The sequence below is a fragment of the Mustela nivalis genome (assembly GCF_964662115.1).
Source record: "Mustela nivalis genome assembly, chromosome: 18".
Taxonomy (NCBI): Eukaryota; Metazoa; Chordata; class Mammalia; order Carnivora; family Mustelidae; genus Mustela; species Mustela nivalis.
Window position 1 is genome coordinate 50,471,104 of NC_139037.1, and position 20,363 is coordinate 50,491,466.

General features: G+C 55.7%; 1 protein-coding gene across 2 annotated transcripts; it reads right to left on the reverse strand.

The window, feature by feature from the left end:
• Nucleotides 1-389: 389 nt before the first annotated feature.
• Nucleotides 390-17,702, reverse strand: PRKCG (protein kinase C gamma). Of its 2 annotated transcripts, XM_082709975.1 has the most exons (19): nucleotides 17,490-17,702; nucleotides 17,188-17,395; nucleotides 16,700-16,731; nucleotides 15,649-15,731; nucleotides 12,247-12,358; nucleotides 11,966-12,097; nucleotides 10,875-11,031; nucleotides 10,041-10,175; nucleotides 9,643-9,730; nucleotides 9,346-9,375; nucleotides 7,632-7,784; nucleotides 7,113-7,301; nucleotides 6,274-6,365; nucleotides 6,128-6,190; nucleotides 5,737-5,875; nucleotides 4,685-4,765; nucleotides 3,031-3,138; nucleotides 1,627-1,767; nucleotides 390-1,396 (listed from the first exon to the last, which is right to left on the reverse strand). In XM_082709975.1, the coding sequence occupies exons 2-19, from the start codon at nucleotides 17,355-17,357 to the stop codon at nucleotides 1,208-1,210; spliced, it is 2,094 nt and encodes a 697-aa protein (XP_082566101.1). In that variant the 5' UTR covers nucleotides 17,358-17,395; nucleotides 17,490-17,702; the 3' UTR covers nucleotides 390-1,207. The 2 variants fall into 2 exon arrangements, with proteins under 2 accessions (XP_082566101.1, XP_082566102.1); XM_082709976.1 differs by having other exon boundaries at nucleotides 17,188-17,666.
• Nucleotides 17,703-20,363: the final 2,661 nt, after the last annotated feature.

The window sequence follows — 20,363 nt, forward strand, 5'->3', positions numbered from 1 at the left end:
AGGACTGCGCCCACCCCTGCCCCAGTCACTGGGTCTCAGTGTGGGTCTGGGAGCTTGTGTATGGCTCTGGGTGAGTAGGTGCATGCCCGTGTCTCTGGGCCGGGGGTCTCTCCCTGACACTCCCCGTGTTCTGTGTGTCCATCTCTACCTCCTTGTGCACGTGCCCACTTGGGTCCTCGCGGCGGCACTCACGCCTCCCCCCACGCCTGGCCTCTGCTCTTTCTCTCTGGCGCTGTGGCTACCTTCTCCCCACTTTCTGGGTCTCTGTGCTTTCCCTCGCTCTCTGCTGCCCAGCCCCCCAGCCTCTGTGTGTGTGTTTCCGTGTACAGTCACCGGCCCACCTCCACACCCCCTTCATTCTGCGCGCTTAGAAGAAAACATCCAAACACTTCAGCATCAGCAACCCAAATTTATTCTCCGGCAGCTGTGGCCGGGTGGGAAAGCCAAAGAGAAGAGTGGGCGCAGGGAGGAGGAGAGAGTCCCAGAGAGTGGCAGGCACGGGGTGGGGCGGAGGGAGAGCAGGAGGGAGGAGGGGTTCCGAGCAGGACTGGAGCCATGCACCTGGCAGGCGAGCAGTGATGGGTTTAGGGTGGGGGCGTCTAGAACAAAAGCTGATTGAGAACAGCTGGGGTAAGAATCCTTAACACATCCCAGGAATCCCTAGAGTGTAGAAGAGGAGTACTGGAATATGGGGGCACAGCCTCCCACTTACTCCAGAATGAGCTGAGGGAGTTCGGAGGTGGGGAGTTATTCTGGAATCCAAGTCTGGAACAGCCCACCCCTTGAGACTATTTCCCAGAAAGGAAAATAAATAAAGAAAGAAAGAAGAAAGAAAAAGAAAGGAAGAAGGAAAAGAAGAGGAAAGAAAAAAAAAAAAAAAACGAGAGGCACAGATTCTACCGAAATGGAGTCTAGAACCCCGTGGAACTGGGAGAGTGGTGGCCATTCTGGAACCTGGTGGAGCAGAGTCCCGAACACTGAGGTGCGGGAGAATCCAGGGCTCAGCACAGCAGAATCTAGACCGCGGTGCGGCTCTAGAGGCTGTACGGAGGTTAGAATGACAGGAGCGCTGGGGAGGGGCGCCTGGCCCCTGCAGGGCAGAGGCGAGAATGCTGGGGAGCAGATCTAGAGTGGGAAGGGGGTGAACAGGGGGCTAAGGCCGGCCTGGGGAGGGAGCGGTGGGGACACCTAGTGGCGGCAGGAGATATTACATGACTGGCACAGGCGGTGGGCTGACGGGGCTGCGGGCGTCGGGGTGCACAAAATCCGGGTTCACGTAGGTGAAGCCTTGGAAGTCGGCCTGGTCGATGCTGGCCAAAACTAGGCGGTCCGGCGGGGTCAGTGCGGGTGCCGCCCGCGTGAAGAATTTGTCGAAGTTCTCGCCGCTGCGTCCACACTGGGGGGGAGCACAGGGAGGGAAAGATGAAATTCTCTCTGCTCCTTGGGTGTCCCTCCGGGTCCCCTCCGTCCATCTCCTGCCTCCCTTGGAACCTCTGCACATCCTTCACTGCCTCTGCATGTCCCGTGAGGGCGTCTCCACAGAGGGACCCCCACCCCACCTCCACATATAGGAACTGGAGCTCTTGGGTACCACCCCACCCCCCTCCAACCCGCAAGGTGGCTGACCGGACGGGGTCTGAAGGGAGGAGCGATCTCCAGCCGTTCCAGGCGCTCCCAGTCCATCCAGCGGAAAAAACCATGGGCACGGATGGCGGGCTCCCCGTCCGGCCCTGAGCCCAGGCGTTTCGCTGGGTGCTTAGTTAGGAACTGTGGGAAACACAGAGACAGACAGACAGACAGAGTCCCAGACAGGGAGGCACAGAGAACGAGCAAGAGAGAAAGATAAAAACAGAAGAACAGAGACACAGCATAGAGACCCAGAGAGAGGAGAGCAAGGGGGAACAGAGTGGGGGAGGTGGGGGGGGGAGAGGAATTGGGGAGAATAAATGAGAATGAGATGGATGAACTCCAAACCCAGAGACCCAGGGACAGACAGACAAAGAGGAAAATCATGGCATCAAGGTACGGGGGGCAAGAAACCCAGAAAGAGGAAGGGCACAGCAAATAATCCCAGAAAGAGAAGTTGGAGAGAAAGAGAGAAAGAGAGGAAAAGGGAGAGATGAAGGCAGGGAGAGGGAGAGAGAGAGCGGTTGGAGACCCAGAGTAAAGGGGGAATAGAGAGCCCAAGAGGGGGAGATAAAGACCCAGGGGACCGGCAGAGACCCAGAGAAGGTGGGAGATAAGAAGCAGAAAGAGAGGATGGAGATTCAGCAGACAAACCCCCAGAGAGAGAGGAAAAGACACAATATGAAGGCAGAGACTCAGAAAGAGAGGAGGAGAGTTCCAGAAAGAAGACAGAAATTCAGAGCATGTGTGTATAGGAGTTGGGGGCAAGAGGGAAATAGACACCCAGAGAGAGGCACAAAGATGTGAGAGGTCGATGGAGATCCCCAGGGACACAGAGAAAAGGTGGAGACACAGAAAGCCCCATCGAATGTAGATGGAGGCAGAGGTAGGAGACAGAAGCCAGAGAGTGACAGTCAGAAAGAATGGAGACAGGAGCCGGAAGCAGAAGGGTGCTAATGCTTGTTGAAAAGCTGCCACAGGCTAGGCTCTTTCTCCTGCACTAACTCCATAACCCCAGGAGAGGAGTCAGACTCCCGGAGTTTGGGTGGCTGGCCCAAGATCCCACAGGAAGAGAAGTGGCAAGAGTTAGGTTCACCTGACCCACCCGGTTCTGGAGAAGAAGGCCCTGGCCTTCCAGCACTGCCCACAGTGAGCTGGGGAGTGGGTGCTGCAGAGGGGAGGAGGCTAGAGGCCATCCTTGGACTGGAGGTGACAGCAGGGCAGTCCATCAGTGTTCTAACGACATCTCTGTATGATACAAACTTTTCCAGCAGATGGAAGGGCAGTAACTTCAGGGGTGGGAGCCTTTTTCTAATGAGCACAGAGCCACTGTATGGGAAGCCCAGGATGGTGGTGGTGGGGCACAGGGGTTGTCTGAGACTCTGGGGGTCAGGGGGCTCTCACCCCCTTGCAGATCGCCACGGCTTCTCGGGAAAGTGACTTGGGGTAAGTGACAGTTTGTTCCATGATGGCCTGAAACAGCTCTTCCTCATCCTCCCCATCAAAAGGGGGCTGAGAAAATAGAGGCATAGAGTCAGAGACTTGACAAACTGGTCTCCCCCAACTTCCATACCCTCATCACCCAGCATGAACATGAACACCCCCCTCCAACATTCTAGGGAAAAACTGGACCAAGCAACCAAAGATTTCTCTCTTTTGTCTCAGACTCTCTGCCTTCCTATCTCAGATGTACCAGCTCTCTGCACCTCCTTGCTGTTCTGTCTCTCTCTGCTATGCAAATCAGCAGGGCATTAATTAGACAATATGTCACTTAAATAGAAGAGAGACCAAAAATGCAGGTAAAAAAACTGTAAAAGCATTCTCTGGTTTGAATGAGTTGCTTCCAGTCTTCTGGGATTAGGAAAAGCAAAACCAAGGGAAGGATTCTTTTCTTTCTTTCTTTCCTTCTTTTTCTTTCTTTTTTTGTTTTTAAGAGCCTGCAGGAGCAGGGGAGGGGAGGAGTAAGGAGCAGGGAGAGAGAGAGAGAGAAACCCAAGCAGGCTCCATGCCCAGCATGGAGCCCAACACAGGACTTGATCTCAGGACCCTGAGATCATGATCTGAGCTGAAATCAAGAGTCAGATGCTTAACCAAATGAGCCACCCAGATGCCTCCCAAGGCAAGGATTCTTCATGTGGGGTCTAGGAAGTCTGTTTATACAACTGAGGGGGTCCATGAGCTTGAACAGGGAAAAAAGTACATCCTTATTTTTAAAAAATCTCTAACTGAAATTTAGCATTCCTGTATAAATGTAGGCAAAAACCACAGTGGCAATACTTGTGACTTCATCACCAACAGAAATCACAGATATTTTCTTAGCACATTAGATTTGCAGATTTCTGGTGGCGCCTGGGTGGCTCAGTGGGTTAAGCCGCTGCCTTCGGCTCAGGTCATGATCTCAGAGTCCTGGGATCGAGCCCTGCATCGGGCTCTCTGCTCGACGGGGAGCCTGCTTCCTCCTCTCTCTCTGCCTGCCTCTCTGCCTGCTTGTGATCTCTCTCTGTCAAATAAATAAATAAAATCTTAAAAAAAAATAGATTTGCAGATTTCTCAAAATGTTAGTCATCTCAGCTTCAAGATTACTGGTAGACCTTCATGGTTATTTCCCGTCACTGTGAGATAATACTATTTAGTTCATTAACAGGAAATCACATACGTGTCCACATCCCAGTGCTTAATATTTACTTAACTGTATACTTTTAAATTAAATTTATCTAGCTGGCTGAACTGTTAAATTAAAATTTTTGTTTTATAGCCATTTCAATGCGATTGGTTTCCCTTGTAATCCTATTATTTTATTTCATGTATTTAAACACTTTGTTCTGAGAAGGGGTCCTTGGCGCCAAGACAGTTTTAAGAACCTCTGGTCTGTGAGAAAATAATGCTTCAGGACCAAGGACAGCACTATCCAGGCAGGACTTTCCCCCTGCGTAGTGCCCCTCCTCAGTCCACAGACATCCCTTCCTAACCTGCTCCTTTGAGATAAAGGCCCTGTGACAGGGGGCATCCCACGTGGTGCTGCCTTTAGCCAAGCCAGCCTCCCCCTGGCTTCGCTTACCTGTCCTGCCAGCATCTCATACAGCAGAACCCCAAAGGACCACCAATCCACAGACTTCCCATAGGGCTGGTAGGCAATGATCTGGTGAGGAAGGGTGGGAGTCAAGGAATCCTGGCCTAAGACCCCTTCTGGCCTCGCCCCCTGGGAACCCTACTCACATTAAGCGTTTTCAACACAAACTCTTCCCACTCAGAACACTTAGGCCAGAGCTCCATCTTTTTGCAAAATTCAGATACAAAATTTATGTACGTAGAACATTCCTTTGGTCCCCAAAATAAAGACCATCTAAGGACCAAGTCAAAAGTTCCAACCAGCTAGAATATTTAGGTAACCAGACCTTCTCCTTAAGGAGAGGGTAAATGAGGGCTAAATTTCAGAGACGAGAGAGTTTTAAATCTGATGCACTTACAATTCATCTAGGAGGCTGTTCCTAGCCCTAAGACTTCCAGCCTCAATAGGTCAGTCAGAAATATGTGTGTGTGTTTCAAAATCTCCACAGGTTCTGAAACCATCAACACTGATTACCTGGGCATTAGCGCTGAATCACCCTAAGAGATTAAGAATGGCACCACCAACACCACTTCCTCCCTCAACTGAGAAAAGTCAGGACCCTTTGTCTCCTTATACATGGTCAGATCACTAGCTTCAGTCCCTTAAACAAAGTCAGAGTATACTCCCCCGATATGAAATATTCAGAGGACAGCTCAGGACTCTGGGGGGATGCCCCCCCCCCTCAGAGTACACTGGAAGTTGTCTCCACCCTCTAGAATAGTCTAGAATAGTCCTGCTCTCTGAGAATTCTTAGGAGCCAAGTGGGTCCCACTCTGTTAGCACACTCACCTGCCTGGCCACCCACATTGCCAGCTCAGAGACCCAGCTCTACCTACTGGGAATGCGGGGCACACAGGCCCCTCTGCGTTGCCTGCTGCTAGACCTACCCAAGACTCAGGTAAAGACCCCAGGGTCAGGACCCCCACATTCTGAATGTTAAACAACCAGCCACCCCCAGCTGGCAAACTTGGAGGGCAACAAGAGCAGCAGAGGAAGATTACCTCAGGGGCTATGTAGTCTGGGGTCCCGCAGAAGGTGCGGGTCGTGGTCCCCGGGAAGACGTTCTCCTTACACATGCCAAAGTCAGTGATTTTGATGTGTCCTTCGGCATCCAGCATGACGTTGTCTAGTTTCAGGTCCCTGGGGGTGGGAGGCAGGACGGAGAGGAGTTGAGGGAAGGGTGGAGTCCCAGCAGCTGGGGGGGCAAGCGTTTGTGTGTTTTCTTTTAAAGTAAGCTCTTCGCCCAAGGCGGGACTTGAACTCACGACTGACGGCGAGATCACCCATCGCTCGCTCTACCCACTGGGCAGCCAGGTGCCCCTGGAGCCGCCCGTTGGATCCCTTACCCTCTTAGAGACCTGCTGGCCTCCAGTGAAAGGCCAGACTGCTCACCGGTAGATGATGCCCTGATTGTGAAGGAAGAAGAGGCCGATGGCGATTTCCGCTGCGTAGAACCTGGAGAAGGGGCCAGGGAGCCAGAGGTCAAAGGCTGGGGCCCTCTTCCCCCCACCCCTCCTCGTCTCTTGGCCAAGACTCACGCGGCATGGGGCTCCTTAAACTTGCCCAGCTGCTGAATGTGGTACATCAAGTCGCCCCCGGTGACATACTCCATCACGAAATACAGGCGATCCTGGGGCGGGCGGGGGGGCGGGGGTGTGGCTCAGAGGAGGGGACACGCGGAGCAGAGGGTAGGACAGGTCCATTTCCGCCCACTCCAGACAAACTTGCATCAGAAACCCAGAGCGGCTGGGCGGTCCGAGGACTCAAGCCTGCCCCTCAGAATCTCCACCTGCCCCTCCACCTGCCTCTCCGAACTGGCCCTGCCCTCTGAGAATGGAGACCGAGGCCTGCCATTCCCCGGAAATCCCAGGGGCGCCACCGCCTCTCCGCGCACCTCCTCGTGCAAACGTGACCCCGGCCATCTGTTAGGGACGGTGTTTCGGGCCCCGCTTGCAATGCACGATAACGTTTCTCGAAATCCAAGAAGCTGGCTACATCTATCCAGAGCTTTCTTAAGGAGTCACGGCCTCTCCAACTCGGGTGATTCTCACTCCCTGCCACACACCACGAACTGGAGGGTTCACCCCCATGTCTGACGAGACCTTCCCTCAGAATCCGAGAGGGACGACCTCGTTCCGAGCAGCCAGCTGCTGGCAGCCGCTCGGAAGCCATTCTCCTCCGGCACTCCCTCTACTCCAAACTCCTCGGCTCAGACCACACCCACCCAAGACCCCCTGGGTGCAGGCCACGCCCACCAGACCCCCAGCCCTCTGGCCACGCCCAGTCAGAGTGTGGAAGGTTCTTGGCTTCCGGGTAGTCTCAGAATCCCGGAGCGGAAGTCTGATCCGAGCTAGCCTCTGCACCCCTCCTTTCTTACCGGGGTCTGGAAGGTGGAGTGCAGCTGGGTGAGAAAGTGGGGCCGCCCCCCCGGGCCTCGGCCTCCCAGGGCCAGCACTCGCTTTTCCACAAGGGTGCAGTCCACGTCGTCGTCCTGGACAATCACGTCTTTCTTCAGGATCTTGATGGCATAGAGCTCATCAGAGCCCCTACGCTCAGCCAGCATCACCTAGAGACAGAGGTCCAAAAGGCCCAGTCCATCTTGGAAAGGAACCCAGAGATGCAGATTCCTGCCCCCCCCCCCCCCTTCAGGGACACAGAGAAAGGGAATCCCCGGTCCTTCCTCTCTCTCTCTCTCAGGGGACAGGGTACCCTGGTTTTGCTGAGCACTCCTTCCTGAAAGCATCCCAGTCTTTATGCCCGACCTCTCAGGGACACTCAGGGGTCCCATCAAGCCCTCTTTGGCGACTCAGTTGCCTAGTGTCCCTCCCCAAAGACCAGGAATCTGATGTCCCCCCAGACATCCTCCCCTTTCCCCCCAGAACCCCAGGAGTCCAACCTTCCCAAAACTGCCTTTTCCTAGAACCATGAGGAAGCTGAAGTCGGATATGTGGAGACGTCCGGGGCTTGTTCCAAAGAAACAGCGCTTGGAGTCGGTGGGACTGGGGGATGGGGAAGGGATGGGAGAGGAAGAGGGACCCATCCGCACGCGCTGTGAGAAAGGGGAGAGATCGGGAGGTAGTCAGACTCCAGATGGGGAAAAAAAGATGCCCCTGAGAGAGACAGCATCCAAGAATGGAAGGGATGGGGAGAGACAGAAAAAGAAAGTTGTCTCTGCCCCAACCCCCACCTCTTGGCATAAGACCTTGCACCGATTTTCCACAGCCTGGAGGTCTGATCATTAAAATAACACTTAGACACATTACTATATGCCATTAGATAAGCTGCTGGCACCCCCCATTTTATTTTTTATTTTTTAAGTACTCTCTAAACCTATTGTGGGGCTCAAACTCACAATCTCAAGATCAAGAGTCTCACACTCCACTGACAGAGCCCACCAGGTGCCCCTACCCCACCCCCACTTTGAGAAGAGGAAACTGGCACAGAGATATCAAATAACTTGCCCAACATCACATAGATTAAAAAGCAGAGCCAGAATTCAAAATCCATGAAAGCCAGAGACTGTCTCCCTCCTTCTTGTGTCTTCAGCATTGCCCAGCACAGAGGGCGCTGAATGGATGAAAGGCTTCCAGGATGTGCGTGTGCATTTCCTATTGTGCAACCTTGAGAGCACACCCAGAGTCTAAACACCTTTTCCACCACTGCTTCCAGCTCTTCCCACCTGAGTCTCCACAGAGCCTCCTCCCTGCTTCCCCTTCCACCTCTTTCTATTCTCCACACAGAGCCTTGTCCTGTTCAAATGGAAACCACCTCCTGCCACCTTTGATGCTCCTACCCTCCCACCCCATCTCACCTAGTTTAAAAGCTACAATCCTTCCAGTGAATGACAAGTCACTCCCCTTTCCCTCTCTGATTTAATTTCCTACTTTTCCACACCCTGTCCCTCTTCCGCCCCGCTGTCCTCCTTGTTGTACTACTCCCAGCCTGCTTCTACCACAGGGCCTTTGCGCCTGCTCTTTCCTCTGCCTGGAAGGTTTTCCATCCTTCAGACTGGAAATCTAGTCTCCCCCTCCTGTGCTTGGAAAATCCTACACTTCCTGCTGGATTCACCACCCCCTCTAGGAAGATGTCTCTGGCTCTCTTAGGCTGTGCTTCCAGTACTCCCCAGGGCCTGAGGCTACTACCTCCATTATCAAACCCATTCCTTCCTGGTGGATGTCTCTCTATGTAACTTTCTCCTACTTTGAAGTTGACACTCCCCAGGGAATGGACTGATTCTAACCCCAGAACAGGTTTTAGCTTCTGTGACACCTCAGGAAATAGGTGTGAGTGAGTGAGAAAAAGAATGGAAGAGAGAAGGCAGCAGTGATAAACAGAAAAACTCAAGGATCGGTCAGGTATAGCCTCCTCAATGCTTCTCCATGGCCTGGGGCACCTCTGAAACATTACATCATCCTGGAATTTAAGTATCTGTCACTGCAGGACTTGCTTAAGGGTCAGGTTCCCCTTTGGGGTGCTAGGTTTAACTCAGCAAGCCCGACACCAGCCGCCAAGTCTGTGCCCAGCCAGATACCAGGGGAGGGAGATGTGGGAAGAAACAAGCAGACCACAGGAATGAAACTGTCTCCATTCCAGGCCTGAGCTCTACTCACCTCATACAGTTCCAGGGGGTAGTTACAGGCCTGGGGAAGAAGAAAGCCAGAGTCAGAGGCCCCAGAGAGGTAGGAGGTTGCGCTAAAACAGAGGGTGGGGACTCCAAAGCCCCAAGCCATGGGAATGGATAGGAACTCTAATTCCCATCATACCCTGGGGCAAGAGTCCCCTAGAAAAGCAGGAGAAGGATCCCCAGGGCCTTCTGGGAATTGTAGTCCCAGGACCCCTGGGCACCCAGCCGCTCTGAACTGTGTGTGCGGGGCTGGATCCCCCTGGGGGAAGTGGGGCCTGAGTACCTCAAACTTCTGGAGGAGGCTGCAGTTGTCAGCGTCAGCCACCGGCACATTGTAATATTCGCCCTCCTCCTGGTTCAGTAACTTGTACCTGACACACAGACGGAGACCAGAGCGGGCCGGAGGTGGGGTGGGGGTGGGGGCGGGGTTCAGGGTTGGGGGGGATGCGCCCGAGGGGGAAAAGAGACACAGAAAGAAAGACACAGAGATGGAGAGGGAAAGAGTGAGCTAAGGAGAGAGAGATTGGATGTGGGGAGAGGAGGGGTTTGGGGCGGGTGGAGACAGGGGAGGAGGGAAAGAGAAGGGCAGGGAGGAAGGAGGCAGCTGTTGGGAGGAGAGAGATCACACAGAGACCTAGACGCAGAGGCCAAGGCACAGCTGTGACCCTGCCCTGCCCTCACCAGCCGTCCACCGGGGCCTTGAGCAGCTCTGAGACCCCGAAGGACATGGCACCCATGAAGTCGTTGCGGGAAGTCCGGTCCCAGTCCCACACCTCCACGCTGAGCCGGCGCTCCACGTCCCCTGGCTTCAGGTTGCTGCAGGAAGGGTGGGGCAGAGTGAGGTCCAGCTCCCTGCTCCCTGGCTTCCCTATCCTTGGTCCTGGAGGAGGATGCAAGTCCTTCTGGGGTGAGCTGGGGTCTACTCCTGCTCCCTAAACTGTCCTGTCATCTTGGACCCTCCCAAAGGGGGTCTTCCCCAATAGCGGGACCCTGAGTACATCTAGACAGCACTCAGTCTCTCTCCCTTCCTCCCACAGTCTTGGCTCCTTCCCATCCCTGCGTCCTGTCCTTTCTCTCCAGATCTCTCTCCTGAGTCTCTGTGGCCGCTCCTTCCTCTGGGTCTCTGTCCTTCTGTCTTTCTGTTAATTGGCTTCTCTTTCTCTTCCTTCCATCCACCCACCACCCCTCTGCTTACACCTCACCCCCCTGCATTCTGTCTGTGTGTCTCTCTGGGGTTGTGTCTCTTCTTCGGAACCCTCCATATCTGTCTCACTCTAAAGTTGTGGGCTTTGATGGATATTAAATGCACAGATCTCTCTCTCTCTTGGCTTCTGTAACTCCATCCCTCTCTGTCAGTCACTCCATTCCCTCTCCCACCACTTTTCTCTGCCCTTTTCTTGGGTTCCCTCTATTTTAACACCTCCCACCGTCTGCTCTTTGAGGTCTTATGGGCCACCAAGACCCTCAGATCCTTCTCTACCAGCCATAACAGCATCCCTTGCACCCGAGGCTCACAACACAAAGGTCTCGTTCCACACAGGGTTTAGTGTGGCTTTCACCGTCCGGGTCTTCTGTTTTGTCAAGTTCCGAGGGTCTGGGATAAGCTTCAGCTTCACATAGGGATCCGACAGACCATTGGGATCCATTGGAATGAGGTTACGGGCCTCGCCAACTGAGAGGAGAAGTGAAGGAGGGTAGACAGGGTTACAGATCTGGGAAGAGGCCCCGAAATCTCCCCAGTTGGCAATCAAAAATCCAACCTCTCTGCCTTTCTCACGACCCAGGTGACTTTGGCCTTATCTCTCCAGTATCCAGAACACAGGGCCTAAAGCCCTCTCCCCAACCAGGGACCCAGAAATCAGACTCAGAGCCCACTCCTCCCTGAGGTCCAGGAATGAGGACCCTGGCCTGGGCATATCACCAATAGTAATCCCAAACCTCCCTCCGAATCAGGTTCTCTCTCCTCCCTCCCTCTCAAGGACCTTGATTTAGAGTGGTCATTAAGAGGCGCTGAAAGGGGGTGCCTGGGTGGCTCTGTCGGTTGGCCATCTGCCTGGACTTCAGGTCATGCCTGGAGTTCAAGCCCCCACATCGGGCTCCCTGCTTAGCAGGGAGTCTGCTTCTCTCTCTCTCTCTGTCCTTCTCCCTGCTTGTGTGCTCTCTTTCTCATTCTCTCTCAAACAAATAATTTTTAAAAATATTTTATTTATTTGTTTGAAAGAGAAGGAGAGGGAGAAGCAGACTCCCTACAGAGCAGAGAGCTGGATGTAGGCCTCCATCCCAGGACCCTGAGATCATGACCTGAGCGGAAGGCAGACTCCCAACTGAGTGAGCCACCCAGGCGCCCTAATAGATAAAATCTTAAACAAACAAACAAAAAGGCGCTGAAAGTTTCAAGAGTCAACTTGGAAGAAGCATTTGGAAGGGACTGGAGAGACTGGGCAGTGCTCAGCCTTTGCAAGTGGGGTCAGGAGTGTGGACGTGACCCGCAGGGGGCGTGGCCCTCTCTGGAGGGTCCCGTCCCCCCCCCCCCCCCGCAGTTGAACGCCTTGGGCCCTTCTTCCTGGGGCAGAAAGGTGAGACCAGACCCAGGAGCCCGGCTTCACCTGTGACGTGGATCTCATCTGCCGTTGGTGCTCGGATCTCTAGCTGCAGCCGCCCACGGCGCTCCGTGTGGTCCACCCCGCACAGAGAGGGCACGCTGCGCACACAGCGCCGGTGCACGTTCATCTCGCAGCCTGCGGGGACAGAACCGGAGGTAGCGCGTCCGGCCGCCTCGCAACTCCAGACTCTATCCTCCAGCCCTATCCGGAGAAACCCAGACACTGCGCTCTGAAAGGGGCCCCGGAGCGCCAGGTTCTGGCAGGAGCCCCAAGCATAGACTCACAGGAACATTTCATGCCCTGGTGCACCAGCCCGTAGAGAAGGGAGCCGCAGTGGTCGCAGAAGGTGGGGCTGCTGTAGCTGTGCAGACGGAACTTGTGCTTGTTTCGGGGGTCCTGGGGGCAGAGAGGAAACATCAGATGGGGCCAGGAGCAGGGGTACCCTAGAAGGGGCTGGGAAGTGGGGTGCCCTAGACCCTGGGAGAGAAGCCCTTTGAACTCTGCCTCCTCTGCCTTGCGCTCCCAGTCTTCATTCACTCTACTGCATTTATGGAGTACCTGTTGTGTGCGGGGCACTGTTCTAAGGTGCTAGGACCAGCTGTGGACAAACAATGAAAAACTCCTGCCCCCATGGAGTTTACTTTCTAGTTGGGGAGACAGAAAATAAACGCTGAATAAGTAAAACAGTGATGGATGGTAGCAGGTGCTGCGGAGGAAAATGAAGCAGGAAAGGGGACTGCCAGGGCCGGGGACTGAAATTTGCAGAGACTGATGAGGGAGGCTTCACTGACAAGGTGGCATGTAGGCAGAGCCTAAAGGAGGTGGGGCTCCTAACGTTCCACAGTCCCTGCGCTCACCCCACCTCCCCAAACATGCTCTCCAAGGATGTGTGGGCCACGATGAACTCCACATGGCTCACTGTCAGCCTCTGTCAAGGTCTTCCCACTGTTGATCTGCCTTCTCTGAGCCCCTTGTGAGATGGACAATATGACCTCTCAGTTAATGAAATACCAAGTGTAGGGGCGCTGGGCTGGCTCAGTCAATGCAGCATGCAACTCTTGATCTTGAGGGTGTGAGTTCAAGTCCCATATTGGGTGCAGAGATTATTTAGAAAGGGAGGAAGGAAGGTTGGTTAAGTTGAGTGTAAAGTGCATAGCAGGGCCTGGCATACTCAAAGTGCTCGGTACTGCCATTTGGGCTGCTGTGGTTACTAACGATGATTTCATTGCCATGTCCACAGAGCCCTAGGTTTAAATAAGAGCTGGGCCATTTACCAGCTGTGTGATTTGGGGCAAGATAGTGCCCAGATTAGAGCCTCAGAGTCCTCTTCTGCCCAGTGGAAATCAACAGTCCGTATCTTGAAGCACTGCCCAATGTCCGGAGTTCAATTAAGCATGAATTTAGGGCACCGACAAAGCATTCCTTCCCCGCCCCTGGCAATGTCTGAGTGTTCAGTAGTTTGGTATCTGCCTTTTCCTAGGCATGCATAGTGAGCTAGGGTGAAAATTCAGGATATTCTTGGGCTTTTATTTATTTTTGCAGTTTAGCAGGGATCCTATTTTGAGTGACACTTGGGGGGGTAGAGTGTGATGATCTCTTTCAATGCTCAGGGCCTCTAAAGATCTTCCGCTGACCCTAACTCAGAGGGTGCCTGCTGCTCTAAGCGCTCTACTATGTCAGGTCTCAGCAGGAAGCCGGACTTGCAAGCTCCACCGCTCCACGGAGGTAGGCTGTTCTCATTCTCAAGAAATCACAACCAAAAAGGAGACAGAGCTGCAGCTCTAAGTACACAGACCTGCGTCTGCACTGGACTCTGCCCACTCCCCAGCTCTGTGCCCCGCCCCTGGACACCGCCCCCTTGCAGAGTCTCAGCCTTTCTTCCTGTAAAATGGGGCCATGAGGCCTCCCTGAAAGGGGCCGAATGGAAATCATGCTCGCCAAGCCCTTCCCAATTCTTTAGCCCTTGATCCATGTGACAGCCAACAAGATCCAAAGCATTAAGAAGGAAAATAATAAAAGAGTGAAATAGAGGAAGACATCCTTCCTCTGTTTCTTCATCAGTGACAGCAACAGTTGTACAAGGATAATAACCCATATGAACCCAGGTATCATCCCAAGCATTTGACTCATTTAGTCCTCAAAACCATGGTCGTCATCCCCATTGTGCAGACGAGAACAAGAGGTACAGAGAAATAAAGCAACTTTTGGAAGGACAGAGAATCTCTATGTGGGGGAACTGGGAGTCAAGCCCAGGGCTTCGGCTCAGATGGGGACAGGAACAACACCTCACCTCCTGCTTTGTGCGGACTCATTCTTGGACCACCTGAAAGACACCTGCTGAGTGTGTGCAGTGAGCCCTGGACAATTCAGAAGTCACGTGGGGGGTGCAGGCAGGCAGGTGAGGCGGCCAATCAGTGACATATATGGCGGCTAGTAGACAGTGGTGCACAATGTATGTGCTATGACATCACATCCTCTACATAAACTTCAACTTTCGTCACCTAACCAGCTGGCAAAATGTTCCATGGACTTCTGGAGAGCTCTCTGTCCCTTTTTCTCTCTCTCTGTCTCAGCTTCTCATTCTGTCCCTTTCTTCATCTGCTAATCATAAAGAGGGCTCGAACCCTACGTCAAACCCTGGGCTAGGCCCTCAAGCCTCCTGGCTTCGTTGGACTATCAAAACAAGCGGGGGTAGGTGGGGGATTTTGCTGTCCCAGCCCATAGCCACTAACCACATGTGGCTATTTAAATTTCCATCAGTTCAAATTAAATGGAATTTAGATTTCCCTTGCTCAGTCCTGGTAGCCCCTCCCAAGGGCACCTCCAGCTAGCTGGGTGTGGCTGGCGGCTGCCATACTGGGCAGAGGGGAAATGGAGGCTCAGAGAGAGGAGCCCGAAGACCAGACAAAAAGTGAAGGAGGGATTGGGAATGGGCCACAGCATCGGCTGTTCTTGGAAGCCCACCTGACATCCCCCGGATGAGAAGCAGACGGAGAGAGAGACAGAGGTGGTGTGGATCTGTGTGTGCACATGAGGGAATCTGTATGTGCACCTGTGTGTGCTCCAGGGGGGTTTGTGCGTGTGCGTGCACTGCAGGGTCTCCTTGGGCCTCCCTCTTGGCATCTCAGAAACCATTCTCGGTATCTGCCATCTTCTACTTTAGCGGGTCTCTCTGGGCATCTGCAGCTCTGCTTCTCTGAGTTTCTTGTCTCTGTCTCTCTCAGTCCCTGTGGCTCCCCATTTCCTCCCTCCTGGGTTGCTGTCTCTGTTCCATTCCTCTTTCTCTGTCTCACTCTCTCTGGGTCTCTTTTTCTGCGTTTCTGAGATTCTCTGTCTTACCTCCGTGCCTGCATCAATGGTCGTCTCTCTCTCTGTCCCTCCACTCTCTGTTTTTTTAAATCTCTTGACCCCTGAATGACAGCCCACCCCCTCCAATGGTCATCTTCAGTCCCCTTCCCACTGCCTCTTCTCTGTCCCCCACCTGTGTCCCCAGCCTGTCTCAGCCCCCTCTCATTTCCCCTTTCCAGGCCAAGGGCAGGGAATCTGGGCCAGACTAGCTCCCCCTATCTCTCCAGCCCCCCTCCCCTCCCAGCCTTAAAAATAGCAGGAGAAATTGGGACGGACGCCGAGGGGGTGAGGGCGGGGGCGCGGCCCAAGGAGGAAGAATCAGGTGTCCGGGCACTCACATCCGTCTGGGGGCCCTTCCCAGCGCCTGGACACTCGAAGGTCACAAATTCGTGGCATCGTCGATGAACCACAAAGCTGCAGACTGAAGGTGAGAATCATAGAGACACAGAGCCAGAGAGAGAGAGCCCAATGGACAGAAAATCAGAAAGAGAGAGACTCCAACAGAAGGAAAACCACAGAGAGGGGGACCCCAAAGTCCAGAGAGTTTAATAGAAAATCAAAGGAGAGACCCCAACATGGAGTGGGGGAGGGAAACCAGGAGATAGAAATTCAGGGGTTGAACCCAAAGACAGAAACAGAGACATAGAGCATCACAGAGCAGAGAGACCCCAGTGCCTACACACAGCCAGAGGGAGACACAGAGACAGACTGAGAAAGAGCGAGACCCAGGGACACAGAGAGAAAACAGGATCTTATCGACAGACGAGCCCACTGAGGTGAGGCAAGAAAGCAAGGAAAGAGGCAGGCTGCGGAGAGCAAACAGCAATGTCCTCCGACAGCACAGAGAGAGCAGCGACTTGGGCAGAAGTGAGTCTGGGGGCCGCGGGAGGCCTCCCCCTCCCTGACTCACTCTGTTCCCAGCAGTAGCAGCTGGTGCTTCAGGACTCGCCCCCCTCTCCCGCCCCGCATAACTGTCAGCCCCGCCCGGCCCCCACCCGCCCATTGGTGACCCCACCCGGCCTGCCCCTGCCTAGGACTGTTGGTGTTGTCATGGCGACAATAGCTTGGGGGGGGGCTCTGACTCCGCATCTCCAGCCCCCCCTTCAGCTCCCCTTTTCCAAATCTCCCTGTTGCCATGGCAACAGATTCTCCAAATATCTGTCCCCACCTGGAGCCGGCCGAGGGAGGGGCCCCCAGCACCACCTCCGCGGTGGCCCCACCATCAGAGCTCCCTCCCCACAGCAGGCTGTGTCTCTGCCACACCCCCCGCCCCGGGCTCCCCCGCGCCTCTCTGGGGACCAAAGAACACGTGTGTCAAGCCTCCTGGGCTGTGGGGCCCTAGCCTCTACCCTCCTGAGGGTCCCAGGAGTCCAGGTCCCCAGGTCTTACCTTGACATTGCAGGCCCTGTTTTCCAATCCCCCTGAAAGATCAAGGATCCGAGGTCAGTGCTGAAAAGGGAAGGGGGCCTCCCACCTCTGCCAGCTTTACTGCGCCTTCCTCCCTCCACGAGCAGGACCCCAGCTGCCTCTTGTTCTAGAGCCCAGAAATTCTGGCCCTCATCCTTTCTTCTCTCAGTCCCAGGAGTCCAAGCCCCCAGCCTCCTCCTCCCTCAGACCCTGGAGTCCAGGTCCCCAGTCCCCTCCTCCCTCAGACCCTGGAGTCCAGGTCCCCAGCCCCCTCCTCCTTCAGACCCAGGAGTCCAAGACCCAAGACCCTCCTCCCTCAGACTCAGGGGTCCAGTCCCCAGCCCCTTCCTATCCTAGGACCAGAAGCCAGGACCAGCAGCTCTTTCCTTCTCCATCCCTCAGGGGCTGGGGTGACATGAGTCTCCATCCCTCCTTCCATCTTCCCTCAAGCCCCCAGCCCCTTCCCTCACCAGATGAAGTCGGTGCAGTGGCTGCAGAAGGTTGGCTGCTTGAAGAAGCGGGCGGTGAACTTGTGGCTCTTGACTTCGTGGACCACCTTCTGCCTCAGAGCCCCCTTTCTGCAAAACAGGGGCCGGGGTCCCCCCTCTGAATCGCCTCCGCCGGGGCCCAGGCCTGCCATGGCCCCAGGAACGTAGCAGGGACCAGGATCCTGCCTTTCTGGGGAAACAGGTGGAAAGGCGAGGAGCCGGAGAGTCGGGAGAGCACTGAGCCACGGGGAGATTGCGAGGAGGAAAGGAGAGGGGCGAGGCACCTCCAGGCGCGGAGCGCAGGGCAGGGAGCGGCACCCCCGGGCGCGCCGGCTCCGCCAGGGGGAGCGGGCGGGCAGGGCGGAGAGCCGAGGGCAGGGGCGCCGAGGAGCCGGAGGCAAGGGCGGCGGCGGCGGCGGGAGCTCCGGCTCAGGCACCTGCTGAAATGTGGGAGCCCCGGCTGGGGGGAGGCGTTGCCATGACGACCGAGGGGCGGGGTTTCAGCTTAAAGGCGTCCCCCCCCTCCCTGAGACTCGGGACAAACGCCCTGCCCCCGACACACACGTGCGCACACCCACTCTGGGGGCTGGCTGGAGGGAGGGGGCATCCTCTGAGCAGTGCCCTGCCTCCACCTCCATCTGTCGCCCCGGCCGGGCGTCCTCCCCACTTGGGACCTCGGTGGGTCCCGTGAGCCCGCTGAGACTGCACTCGGATCCCTGGGTTTCTGACGGTGTCACTCTGCTTCATTACACAAACTTTGTATTCAGTGCTGGGAACCCAGTGGTGGACGCGGAGACCTGCTGTCTCTGCTGCTCTTCAAGTCTTGATTTCTCTCTGGGTGTAGGTGGAATTTGTATGTCCGTGTCTCCCTCTGGGGTTGTCCCTCGCTCTCGTCTCTGTCCCTGTCCGGTGTTGCCGGCTCCCTGTCCTGTGTCCCCGTCCCAGTGTTCCCGCCTTCCTGTGCCGTGTCTCTGTCCCTGTCCAGTGTTGCTGGCTCCCTGTCCCGTGTCCCTGTGTTCCAGGCACCCTGTCCCGTGTCTCTGTCCCTGTCCAGTGTTCCTGGCTCCCTGTCCCATGTCTCTGTCCCTTGCCTCTATTTCTCTGTTTTGTTTTGTTTTGCTCTGTGTCTCCATCTATGCCCGTGGCCATCCTGTGACCCTCTGGGGTCTTGGCGTTGCTTTTTCTGTGGCGTCTGTCTCACTGGGAATCAGTGTCCCTCGGCCTCTCGGCAGCGGAGGTCTCATACATCTCCTCTTCGGCCTCTCTTTGTCTGTCTCTGGGCTCTCTCTCGGCCGCTCTCCGCCGGGCTGTGACTGTGGGCCTCCGTGTCCCCTCCCTCTGCGTCTTCCTCTCTGAGAGCCAGTCTCTGTGTCCCTCCACCCCTCCGCCCTCCTTCTCCCCGGCTGTGTCCGCGAACCTCCCTGTGCTCGTCGCTCTCTGACCCACTCCCTGGCTCTGCCAGCCGCTCCCTCCGTAGCCGGGGGTCTCCGAAGGTCCGAGCTCTTCGGCTCCCATCTTGATCCCTCTCTCACCCTCTCTGGCTAGGAACCTCTCCCCGTGCCTGGGGGTCTCCCCGGCCCTCCCCGGGCCCCCCTGACCCTGGAAAACCCTGTGCACTCCGGCCCTCCGCACGTCGGCCCAGTGGGGCTCCCGTGCCAGCTCCGTCGCCCCGCCCGCGCCCCTGCCCCGCTCCGCCCAGCCCTCCCCCGACGCGCGAAAGCTACGGGTTCCGGGCGCCCGGGCCCCGCTCTGTTGCCAAGGGCAACCACGGCCCGCCCCGGGCCGCGGAGTGCGGTGCATCCTGGGACTTGGAGTCTGAGCCTGCCGACTGCCTGTTGTGACGACGCGGCCGGGAACTTCCTCTCCCGGCGAGCCCCGCGAGGGGGGCGGGGCGCCGCCGCGGCGCCTGGGGACCTGGCTCGCCTCACCTTCTCTGGGAATTCTGGAGGTCCCGCGCCGGCTTCCCGAAGCCGAAGGGGAGGTGAGGGAATCAGGCTCTTTTCCAAGCTCCTCGGAAGTGGGATGCTGTTGCCTGCCACCCACCTCCAGGCGCCCGGCCTTCCCAAGGGCAAGGATGGGGAGGGGTCGGCCGTGGAAACGGACCTGAGGATCCCACCTTGCCCGCTTGGCTGCTTTTCTCCCATCACCAACACATCACCCCCGGGTCCTAGAGCTGTTCTCTCTGGTCCCTTCCAGAAGGGATTCAAGCATGGGGTGGGGAGGCGGGGCTAGGCACCCTTGCAGGAGGCAGGCTTTGGTGTGGGTCAGAATTCCGGGGTGGACGCTGCAGAGCTCAAAAGAACGCCTCTCCTCGAAAAGGAGTGCGTCTATTCCCGGTAGCCCTTCCTTCTCTTCGGGGGACCCTCCCTGGACATAGCGCTTGCCAACTGCTCTTGCGGGTGTAATTGCAGATGGGTTGCTTGATCCTGGGATTTGTGCGGATTTATCTTTATGTATTTGTGATTCTCCTCAGGCAACAGGGCCTTCTGTAGAACAGAGACTCATTGTAAGAGTAATTCGTTTGCTCTTTATCGAGGTCTTCTGTGGACCGGTTGTGTCAGGGAGCTTAGAACTGAGGGTAAGGTGGAGCTGGTGGGAATGCAGGCAGGGCCAGATCCTCAAGGTCCAGAGGAGCTCTGGTATCACCTGTAGGCACATATAGGATTGGAGCAGGGGAGGGCAGTGTCAGAGGTTAGAAGCATCCCCCTGGGCCAGAGTGGGCAGGAGGTGGGCTAGTCAAGGAGCCTGGGGTACTAGCTCAGGACAAAATGATACCTGAGCTGGGTCAGGAGCTGGCAGAGGGGACAGTTGAGGAAGGCTAGACAGTGTCTGGTGAGCGACAGACAGAGTGGATGGGAAGAACCAGAGCCTGGGTTCGCAGGCTGGGGAGCCTATTACTGAGATGCGGAAACTGGGGAGTTGATTTTGGGGGGAAAAAGTGTTGCACTCAGATGGGGACACTGTTTCTGGAGTTGCTCATGGGATTCCAAGGAGGGCCCAATCTCATTCATTTCAATCCTAACTAGTTCTCCTGGCTTTGGGAGATCCAAAGGCCAAAGTTGTCTTGGCCTGGTCCAAGGCTCCCTCTCCCACCAGACCCAAGAATCTGGACCTTGCCCTCTCTCCTGGAGCCCTCCCCAGCAATAAAGCAAGCACAG